This window comes from Ixodes scapularis, unplaced genomic scaffold, assembly GCF_016920785.2.
Source record: "Ixodes scapularis isolate PalLabHiFi unplaced genomic scaffold, ASM1692078v2 PGA_scaffold6__148_contigs__length_123643588, whole genome shotgun sequence".
Taxonomy (NCBI): domain Eukaryota; kingdom Metazoa; phylum Arthropoda; class Arachnida; order Ixodida; family Ixodidae; genus Ixodes; species Ixodes scapularis.
Genome location: NW_024609881.1, coordinates 27,356,848 through 27,368,346, shown reverse-complemented (window position 1 = coordinate 27,368,346; position 11,499 = coordinate 27,356,848). Strand labels below are relative to the sequence as shown.

At 44.5% G+C, this 11,499-nt stretch overlaps 1 protein-coding gene across 1 annotated transcript; it reads right to left on the bottom strand.

The window, feature by feature from the left end:
- Positions 1-330: 330 nt before the first annotated feature.
- LOC8038262 lies at positions 331-11,128 on the bottom strand. The gene is made up of 3 exons (XM_002400275.5): positions 10,181-11,128; positions 7,744-7,879; positions 331-5,993 (listed from the first exon to the last, which is right to left on the bottom strand). The coding sequence occupies exons 1-3, from the start codon at positions 10,804-10,806 to the stop codon at positions 5,775-5,777; spliced, it is 981 nt and encodes a 326-aa protein (XP_002400319.3). The 5' UTR covers positions 10,807-11,128; the 3' UTR covers positions 331-5,774.
- Between the last annotated feature and the right edge of the window lie 371 nt (positions 11,129-11,499).

The following is an 11,499-nucleotide window of genomic DNA, read 5'->3' as shown; positions in this document are numbered from 1 at the left end:
GCAGCGCTGCCGGTCACAAGAGGCTTAAAACCACCCTTTAGCCCCTTCCACTTATGTTTACTGTTACAGTGACAATCCTCGAGTCGAGCTACTATGCTGCTTCCCTGGAGCATAGGGAAGCAGTACAGTAGACTCTCATTAATTCAGACTACAGGAAGTCACAGGTTTTAGTTTGTATTATCAGAAGTTTGAATTATCAGAAATTCATCTAAACATGATACCAGACGACATTATGATTTGTTACGTGGACAGCTACTCATACAAAGCAGATTTTTGCCAGTTTCCTCTACATAGGCCTAATTATAAGCAAGTACAGGCATAACACATTGGTGAAAGAGCTGTGACATTAAGTTTATTCATCTCGCAAAAAGTTGTAGATTGTGGACTGTTTAGACAGCACATACGATCTGAAAACAAAATTTTCAACACCAGCCAACGCAAGTAGCTCTTTATGGGATTCTTCCTTTGCAGACAGAAATTTCTGGAGTTGAGCGATGTGCTCAAAGCTGTGGCTATGACAGTTGGTAGCAAGTCATCCCTTTCTTCATCGTCCTCTTCACTCTCACTGCTGCATTGTGCTGGCATTACTTCCTGTACTATGTCCTCTAATGAGTCATCATGACAAACACACGCATCGTCGTCAAGACTAGCATATTCCGCCAGCTCGGCATTCACATTATGTGCTTCAAGGCCAGAAAGCATGATGCCATTGAGCTGGTCCTTATCCTCCATGTCGTCTTGGTCATCATTGCTAGTCTTGAAGCACATAATGTGAACAACGTTTTCCGCTAATGTGTGCCCGCTTGAGCCCCATTGAGTGCACATCTTTCCGAGCACCAATGCACTGCAGAGAAGCAACACTTGCAAAAGCAAGCTCCGCAGGTATTGCTTCTCTGCGGTGCACCGGTGCTCGGAAGAGGCGCACTCAACGGGGCCGCGAGAACAAAAAAGTATGAATTAAGCGAAAACGCTGTTCGCATTAGGCGACTTATAAATACATTAAAAACATAGCGGGACAACCAAAATTTTCAAATCTTTTTGAATTAACCGGAAGTATGAAATATCCGAGTTTGAATTATCGCGAGCCTATTGTATACAAAACTTGTAAGTCTCGGGCACGGATAGTACTGCACTCCAGAACAACTTCAGGCAATCAGATGTAAAAATGTAACCTTCCTCATAACCTTCCTCCTATTTGTGCGCACAGCATTAAAGTTCTGGATGAATATGCTAAAAATGAATGGTCATTATCTGTTTGGGATTTACCCATCTATGCTTCAAATGTATGGTTACTAAACTGGCTGTATGCTTTCAGTTTTCTTTAAATATTTTTTGTTGTGTTTTATGTTCTTTCTGTTTTGCACCTTGCTTTAAAAACAAATATTGTGTTTGTCGTTGCTTTCATCGTTGCTGCTGAGGGAGAAAGAGGTTTGTCAGGCAACGATTGGGTTGCGTTTATCCCTGTCCTCATTCTCCATATTTAGAGATAAATAAAGTACTTGGAAGTAAATATCGTGCCAATTCGCGAGACTTCAGCAAAAAGAGGCACAAAAACTTTCCAAAATGCGACCCAACCTGTTGCAAAAGATTGACCAGAAGTCCTTTTTGTGCCCCGTTACCATGAAGGAAATGCAAGTACAGGATTTGGGCATCACCACCGCATTTTCAGATGACAGTTCCGATTGCGACAGAATGCAGATTAATCGACCCATACCCCGTAGCTGCACTGAAAAGTGCAGCATCAGTGCAAGCAGCCTAGACTCAAGGGCCAGTTGAAGATGCATGGCATTCACAAATCAAGAAAGGCAGACCTGCACTTATAACACAAATGGCAGGAGGTGCACATGACTCAAATATGCCCACAGGCACCCCTTTGGTGGCATCTAAAACCGTCTTAATGACATCCAGCAAGTTTTGTAACTATAAGAACACACCAAAAACACGAACTTGTCCATATGAGCAACGCAGTGGACGTTTTTTTTCATCTGGAAAAAAATACTTTATTGCTCACAACCCGTCTCTCCGTAAATAGGAAGTCGAGGATAGAAAAAAGATATACAACCCAGCGTGGCACGCTTTGCTGCCCGAAAAAATATGCACACTTCAAGGTCGTACCTTGAGGTTACACTTTTGGTAGTTTCAGGGACTTTCTGAGGACGCCTCACGGATGTGCCAGACCCTGTACGGGGTAACATCTTTGGATGTCTTTGAATATAAAAGAGTGACATTGCACAAAACTTCGCCTTTGGTATAGTATACGAGAGTCGTAACGGGCCGTCCGTGTAAAAGAGCTAAATACTTTGGAAAACCGTACACAACTGCACGCCCGGCGCACTTGCCCGGAGAGAAAGCTGGTACACATCCAGCCACACCGTGGAAGACACAGCATCTAATCTAACACTCGTAGCCATTTTTAACTAACACTATGTCTATCCTATAACTTCATAAAGAGTGAGGCCACTGGCGGCTCTTGTGACAGAGTGGGACAGAAGCCTCTCTTAAGGCACCTGAGAAAGCTTACATAGAGAACAGGCACAACTCTTCGAGCACAAGTGCAAATTCCTAACCAGTGCACAACACGCGCCCTACCAAATGCCTATGTACACCCAGGTTAGCACCAACATAGCGCCGACGGCACGTGGTACCATCACCTATGCCCTTCGGGCAATTGCTAACAAGATATTTAACCCAAGCCCGTTAAAACGGGTTTGTGAGCTGCGTTAAAGAAAAAAAAAACAGAAACGGCTAATGCAGCATTGCTGCTACGCTCTACAACTACTGCGACAATCTGAAAGGGGAGGGTGAAAAGGGACGCTGAAATGGTTTCTTTCTTATCTGAGGCCTCTGACCACCAAGCAGTACACAAAAAACTGTGCACCATCTGTACTGCGCCTCACCACGGTAGTTTGTCAAAAAGGCAAAGGCTACGGTCTCGGTGAGCGAATCGGTGAATTGAAATGACACATGTGACTATGCTCAGTCTCACTATAGTTGCACCCAGCCAACATTGTCTACAAGACAAGGCCAGAGTGCTGTCATTTTTGCGTCACCAGCAAAGGCTAACGTTGGACACAGATTGGAAACGAGTGCAGCGTCGGCGCACTGCTTCGAGTGGAATTTGAGCGTCGTGCCTGATCTCAGGCCCACGTTAGCCTTCGTTGATGGCGACATCAGTATCAGCACCACGACTTTTTTTATCTAGGAAGTGTTGGCCCAGCGCTGCCAAAGCCACGGGTGGGAGAGCGAGAGGAAAGCCGCTTTTGTACGAATTCGGAGTGACGGGCTAATCTCCTATGGGGACAAAAGTGACGTCTGGGACGCACAAAAGAGGGTAAAAAGGGAGTTAATCCCTCCCCCCTTCTCCAACTGCTTGGACCAACCCCTCGTCTCTGTATATTTGGTAGGAGCTGTCACGTGCTTCCTCCGTCGCTATGATTGGCTCAAACGGGCCGTAGCTTCGCTCTCTGCCAAGTTACATTGAAACGAAGTATATTAGTGGCGATACTACTGTCTTGGACGTCAATATACTGCAAGTATGTGCTCATAGATACACTGTCTTATCACTGGGGGAAGTCATGTTTTGCTCCCTCTGATACCACACCATTAAAAAAGTATTACCACCGGTGTGGTAGTAAGTCCAAAAGTCCAAAAACTACTCCTGACAGTTGAGCCTGACGTCACACGTAGTCTGAAGACATTTGTTTCGCCTTTCTGAGCTAGACAACCCCGTGGCACCAACCGTGCAGGCAAGGGCCCAAAAAGATTCAGATAAAAAAAAACGAAAAAATATGAGATTCGGGAGATTTTACACCAAATCCTCCTTCCCCGTTTTGTAAAAAAAACTTGGCTAAGCCCCCAGTGGTCGTCCGACAGGCTGTTCATCTACATCCTTGTTGGATCCCATTCAAAGTATTCATTGAACACAAAAAAAAAAAGCATCTCAGAAACGGCTAGGGCTACCGACCGCTCCCCACCTACCACACAAGCCATCCACAGTTTTTCGCGCGAGTGTGAAGCCACTCCGTTTGATTGGAAACAGTTGCGTCACTGCATAAACATCTGGGGCTCCCGTATACTGGAGCGAGCATAACAGTAATTAATTTAATTTAGATCATTTTTTAATGCATGCCACTCCTTTTGTGATTTTGTATTTCACACCACCATGAGACAGTAGTGCTTTGAGCAAGGTGCTGCGCTTTACGACGACTGACCCATGTTAATCGCAGCTCAGAAAGGTCTTGTGGACACGACTCAGTCAATATGACAATTTCGAACTTGGAGGAACTTTTGTGTTGTAGATCAGCTTTTGATTTCAACATGGTTAAGGTCGTCGAGATGCCTCATATGCTCCCATGAAACAACAAACATCATTTCACATTAGAAGTATCGTCAACATTAAAAATAGGAATAGATCTATCGTTTCTCTCATTCACCACCACATGACAGCACTGTGCACGCTGCTTACTCTCTCTGTGGAACACTAAGCTCTGCCCCACGAATTGGTTGCATCATGCACCCAAAGCAATGACTTTCCCTTTTTACCCCTGTTATTGCCAGTTTCCCACTTTTCCTGACTATATGTGCTCCTTTCTATATACAGAGGGCAAACCTGGGCAATGAAAAATGACAAGAGGATGGTTTGGAAGACTACCTCATGTGTGACATTCGACAAGAATGATTAACTCATACTCGTGGTGGATAGTGTGACCGTTCCATTTGTCTGAATGTTGTCTCAGACACAATGTTAGGCTTCGAGTTATCGGCTGTTGTTTCAAGGTTTTGTAACGACACCCAGTAATGAAGTTTGCACGGCGCACACCCTGGTTAGAGCACGACAGTTGCAGATCTCACTTTTTAGCTATACTGTGCTCAAAAGACTATTCTAGCTTTGAAATCAGCAAACACAAAAGTGAAGAAATAAAACCTCAATTTAAAAAAAAAAAAAAGGTTAGTGCTGTGAAAACATGCATGACAGATAACCCTTCATGTTGCCTGTAGAGGTGGCACCACTCAACGAAAACAGCTACCGCAGAACATGCAAGCAAGCAGGCTATGGAACTGGGGAAAAAAACAAAGCTATAGAATTAGGAAACAAAAGCTAGAGCATTCCCATAACATCAATGAAAAACTTTACGAATGGAAATACTGAACACTCCTTTCATCTGTGAAAGACAAAACTACTGATGCCACAACAAGAAATGTCCCTTGCAGCTTCCGTGACAGAAACCTGCCGCGTATGGAGGCCTTCTGGTTTAGGCACTGTGACTGTTATTGCCAGTGGTCTATATATTTGGTAAGAGGACATAAATCATGATAAATACCCTGAATAGAGGCTGCAAGGTCTCTAGGCTACGGATGAATGGATGGATGCATATGGCTGAACCCTTTAAACTGAACGGCAACTTGTGCCACCTACCCGGCATTTTTAATAGCAGCAGTTAACCCCTGCCTAATATTACCGAAATTTACAGTTATGCCTTTCACTACTAATACTGCTAAAGGTTACGAATATAAAATTAAAATCACCCGATCTGCTAGCACCATCTACTGGTGTGGTGTTCCAGAGCAGAAACCTGTTACCTCTGGGACCTTTGTATTCGTGCAGTGCCCAGTATTTACCCTTAGTGAAGCTTTCGCTTCTATCATGGATCCCCTTTATGCAACCCTTTTACGGGAATTCAACGGCTCCCACATCGGTATGCAATCCATTCCAGAATGCAAAACCAGAATTCCAATAAGCGAGGCTTCTGCAACACTCTTTGCCATCTAGAGTGCTAGTCATACTCGGAGCCGATGGTGATGCTGAGGTCACCGGGCTCTACCCAGGTGCCGTGGTACCAGCGGTTGGTGTTGAGCATCACCAAGTCGCCGGGACGGACGGTCACCGTCAGGGACCGGACGCAGACCTCCTCGCATTCTGGCGGTGGTACGAGGGTCCAGGTCTTGCTGCCACGAATCTGGGCCTGCCAAGATGGCCGCTGCACATAGTCCAGCTGGGCACGACGGGAGACAGGCAGCAAGTGGTCAGACATGGTTGCGGTAACCAGCAGATGTACATCTCGTGGAGGTGAAGCCAGAAGTGTGGAGGGTGACGTCCCAAAGATGACCAAAACCAAGAGACGCTATCGGACGAAAAGGAGAGCTGACTCAACAGCTGTTTCGGTCACCCTCGGGGCCCCCCCAAGGGTGACTAGAACAGCTGTTGGCACCAGGTCAGTCTAATAGCGTCTCCTGGTTTTGATCATTGTTGGGGCGTGTCCCTCCACACTTCTGGCTTTAGCTCTGGTGGCGTCATGTCGCCTCCAGAAGCTTCCTACCTGCATGAGATGTACACTGCACAACGCGATCAGCTTGATCACGACGTCCGCGCTCTTTTAGGGCATTGTTCGTAAATGGTAAAGCGACTGAAACCAGATACTGCCGCTTACGTCGTTAGTAGCTGCCACGAGGACATCGAACCATATTTTTAGTTTTGTTGACAGCATTCCGGATTTGAGAAAAAAAACTGTCCATGGCTTGTTCATGCTAACGTTGTCTTGCCCTCTACTAGCCAGTGTAGTCTGTTTTGTTTTGGGTGCTAGGGTGCTGAACACGAAATCATAATAAGAAGCAGTCAAAAAACAAGTAAAAAACAAAAGGCACTCTTTTTTTTCTTCTTGAGTGTAGACAGCATTTACAGGCACTGAAAAGGTCATCAGCAATGATGATGATGATGATGATGATGATAACAGAAAAGGTGCTGTCACAGAGAGTTTGACCAGCTTGAATGATTTAGTTTTCATAGTGTTGGCCATGACGGCCAACATAAGGTGAAGCATGGATAAACATTGTAGCAACTGCCAATTACCACTCGGATAGCATCTTCACAAAATATATCCACAGTTAAATACCGTTCACATACTGCATGGGTATTCACAGTGTGTTGTGAGCAGCTCTTACAGTTATATTCTGACGTTTTTCCTACAAGACTAAGGGTCTCCAGTCATTGATTACCACACACAGGATTAAATACCAGTACCAGTAGCTTTGCTTTCACAGCCACATTGCATTACCCACGTTTTTGTCAGGAACACAATGCACTCTCTTTTGTGCTGCATAGCTCCACTTGAACTCTTTCTTCACCGGCTGCAAACAGCACCTATGGACTTCTATGCAACCGAAGGACAGTATCCACTTTGTTGCATATATAAATAAATGACGGTGTGAGAGCTACAAAATTGTTGTTGTAGCAGCATTAGACGATGAAAGAAAGGAGCGTTAATTCTTTGAGGATATATATCTCTTTTGACTGAAATCCTATTGCAATAGTCCCCAGATGTCATTTAGAAAGCTACTGCCAAGTGGCACCACTCTTTGTATTATCATCAATACAACCTGCTGCCATGAGAAAATTATGCATTCTTTATAAACTTTTTTTTTTTTTTTAAGAAATCGGAAGAAATTTTATGCACCATAAAGATATATATTAGCACAATTAAACACGAAATACAAAACATGCTCAAAGCACTCATACAAAATGAATGCAAGAGGCACAAAGAAAATGAAACAAATAATAAAGTAAAGCAAAAAAATTAAATAAAAAGGAGACACAAAGGCATGTCACAGTCTGCAATGTTCCAAAGCCTCGAAAAGAAACAACGACGCAACAAAACCAAGTTTTAGATGCACCCTGCGTGCACTTAAAAATAAAAATGTACGTCATGTAGGCCCCTTCTGTCGATCTCACGTGGGTTTGTCACTCACGTGGGTGGTGGCTCCGTTGCCAGAGTAGCCCATGAAGATCCAGTCGATGACACTGGCTTCCGAGTCTTGCGGCAGAAACTCCGGCCTCGTGTAGTACTCTCTCAGGACCTTGGCCACTCTCTGGTCACAGTTGCTCCTGCCAACAACACTAAGGCTTCAGCTGGCAGCGTCAATCGTCCAAAAGGCAAAGTATACTCCAATTCGCCTTAACCCCTTGCCTAGTAATAAGGAGTGTCACTTGTGTCACCCCCTGCCGACCATTAGGCCGAACCACGAGGGCAAAAAACGAGGACAAAGTAAAAGGTAACCAACAGGACACGGCACTGAGTATCAACCAAAGTTCATTTGTGTTGATGTCTACTGTAAAGTATTTGTCGGTTACCTTTTACTCTGTCCTTGTCTTTGGGCTGTTTTTGTTTTCATTATGTCTGTATACCAACTAGCCCAAACTTTATTGTTGATCGACTTACTATGGCACTGCTTTCTCCAAGAGCTTCCCGGGTATCCACATAGTCTTAGAATTGTCAGGCTCACTGACTGGTATGCGATGGTGACGCCATAACATTCGCATCAAAATTAAACTCAAGTTAGATCAGCATTTGTGTGTATATATATATATATATATATATATACACCTCATTCAAACTACAGAGAAATCAGTATGCTTGTCGAGGAGTCAAAATTTCTAAATTATGTGGTCCTCTGCTCTGCCATGTTCTACTGAAGGCCCTGGAAGTGATCAGATGGCCATCAGACAGTGAATGGCTACCAAAAAGGAGCTCATGTTGGTAGGCAACTAAATAAATTAAAATCACAATTAAAAAAATGTTTTCTTTATTTAAGTCAAAATAATTTTATTTAAATCATATTAATTTGATTTAAATCACTGTAGTTAGAAAATAATGGTTATTTACCGCTATAGTTACTGACAGCACAAGAACCCAGAGGGAAAGGAAGTAGGCGGAATGCTGGAGAGAGAGGATGTTTCCTCCTCTCCAGCATTCCATCTGCTTCCTCCTCCCCAGCCTCCTTTTTCTCGCCCTCAGTTCTTAACCTGTCACTGCCCATCAATGTATATTTAAACATGGTAGATTGATTTATCAATTCAGTCGATCACTGATAACAATGAAGAAGAAAATTAAGGTATGTTAAAGTATAGTACAATTTACTTTTTATTGATGTAATCACCACCATTCTAGAAAAGAAACAGCATAACAATAATAATCTCTGGAGAAGGGGGAACAAGGGCGAGAAAGGTTATACACGAATCTCCAAACACATCTAGGTGACTGGTGCGCAACTGAAAAAATCCGCCTGCTCCTGGTATTGAACCAGGGACTTCTGCAACTGAGCTAACCAGGAGTTGGACATCAGTAGAGCAAATAGGTTTTAATGGCTGCCACCAGTCCAACACCAACAAAGATGAACGGCCCAAAACACTTGTCTTGTACCAGTCACCTAGCTGCGTTGGGAAATTTGTGTTTGTGCTCTGTCCCACTTCTTCCCCCTCTCCAGGGATTATTATTGTCACTCTTGTCCTGCTTGCGGCACCGTTGCATTAGTCGCATTACCATAATTACAAAACAGCTCAATGTTTTTTTAGTTAGAAAGTTTTTAAAGCATAGCTTTTAGGTGCCCGTTTCCGGGTTTCGCAGAGTCGGCGCCGCCGTAACCGCCCCGCTGAATTTAGCGGGAAATTGAATTGGCACTGAGGTCACGCAACGTCAATTTTGTGCTAAATTTACCAGGGAAAATGACGTCATGTGACTATGTGTCACGTCACCCCTGAAGAAATTCAGGCTCTCTGCTAGATTTACAGGGGAAATTTACGCCACGTGACCTTAACACCAATTTGAATTGTACGGAGAAGGAGGGGGGCATAACCTCCCCTCCCTACCCTCCTCCTCCTCAAGAGTTGTGCTCCCATTTCGCGTTACAGAAATTTGTAAACGTCTCACTTTTTTTCTCTTTTTTTTTGTCTGTGTGTTCTGATTTTGTTGCAATAGGACCTTGTACCCGTTCCTTTCTTCTGCATTCAGACTTTGTTGCAATAGGACGTACGTTCTTTTTATTTTATTTTTTATTTTTTTATTTAAAAGCAAAACAAATGCACAGAAAAGCATCGAACGATAGGCAAAAGGTAAATAAAAAAAATATTTTGGAGGTTATTTTTGTGAAGAAGTTTTGATTTCAGTCATCATAGTAAAACTGGTCCGATTTAATCACGATTTAAATCATACTGGTTTTCATTCTTGACTCTGGTGCAAATGTGGTGAAATGACACAGACCAAAAAAGACCAAATCCATCAACACCTCTCAATTCAGTTCACACCCCCAGATCAATATTTATCTGCTAAACTTCCCTTCATCTTTTAAAAGATAAATAAAATTACTAAACTGCAACGAACTAAAGAGTGACCGAGTCTGACAGACTTACCATCCGACGTACCACGTCTTCGCTTCGGGATCGGTCAGGTCCGCCCGGGAATCGGGCATCCCAAGGAAGTCTTCAAGGTCCTCGAACTCTGTCTTGTACTTGAAGAACTGGCAGTAGTCCCTGTTGTTCTTGAACGAGCCGCTCACGTTCCGGTACAGTTCCCTGAAGAAGGCAAAGCTGAAGACCGCCATGGCCTTCCAGCGTCTGGCGGCGCCCCTCAGCACGATCGGCCTGTCCGAGTAACCAAGGCGCAGGAAGTCCTCTTTGGTCATCTCCTCGAGCTCGACAACGCTCGCGGGCGACTGGCAGAAGTCGCAAGACGTTATCGGACGTGTCAGTTCGAGGAACAGCCCGCCGCGGTCGACGACGCACGGCCAAGCACCGAGCTCTGAAAACCATCCCCCACCGGCGGCCAAGGCAACGGCAACGCTCAGTATGACCAAACCCCATTTTAGAGTCCGGCTACAACGGGTCCGAGGTCCCTGTCCGACTCGTTTCAGATGTTTCAGAACGCAACTTGAGATGACGGAATCTGAGAGACCGGCCGCGGTAGCTCTTTGCCGGAGCAGGGCCAACTGTTTCCGGAGCTGCGCTTGAGGAGTGGCGTCTCGACGGCCTTTTGCCATACCATCGGATTGATGTCATTTTAGTTGAGCGGTCTTCGCGGATGACTGAAGTACATATATATCAGGTTCGAACGGAAGGTTGGATTAGATGTAAGCGAGCGGTACGTGCAGGACCGTGGCATACCAGCGGTGACACGCGGACAGGCACGGCGGAGCCATAACTGCATAAACGTTTAGTCGGCCATTGACACCTGGTTACGCAATCGCCATGGTAACGAGGACGCCGCAAAAGAATGTATGGCATAGTTTTTTATTTGTTTTAATTTTTCTGTCACCTCTTACAATAATAATTTCATTTGTCAAAAATTGTCTGACGATTATCTCAAATTTTGCAATTTACGTCACTTTCGGTTATCTTAGAAATCGAAACCAACATTGGTGTCTGCCATCAATACCCTCGCGCTACGTTGGAGGTATTCGGTGTTTTATTGAGGCACTTGGCCGATGGAGCCCTGCAGATTTGAACGCCTCGCAAAAACACCATCATACTACAAAAAAAAAAGGAAAAAATTATTGTCCGCTAATTATTTGCAGTGACTGACAAGAAAATTCGCGCCGCTGGATATTGAGCAAAGCCTGTCAGTACTGTAGCCGGTCCTTCAACTTTTTCACTGGCTACACAGATGAAGACTGGGGCTGCCGCACAAGTAATATCGTCTGCTTTACTCGCTTTACTTGTCCCCAGCTTGACCC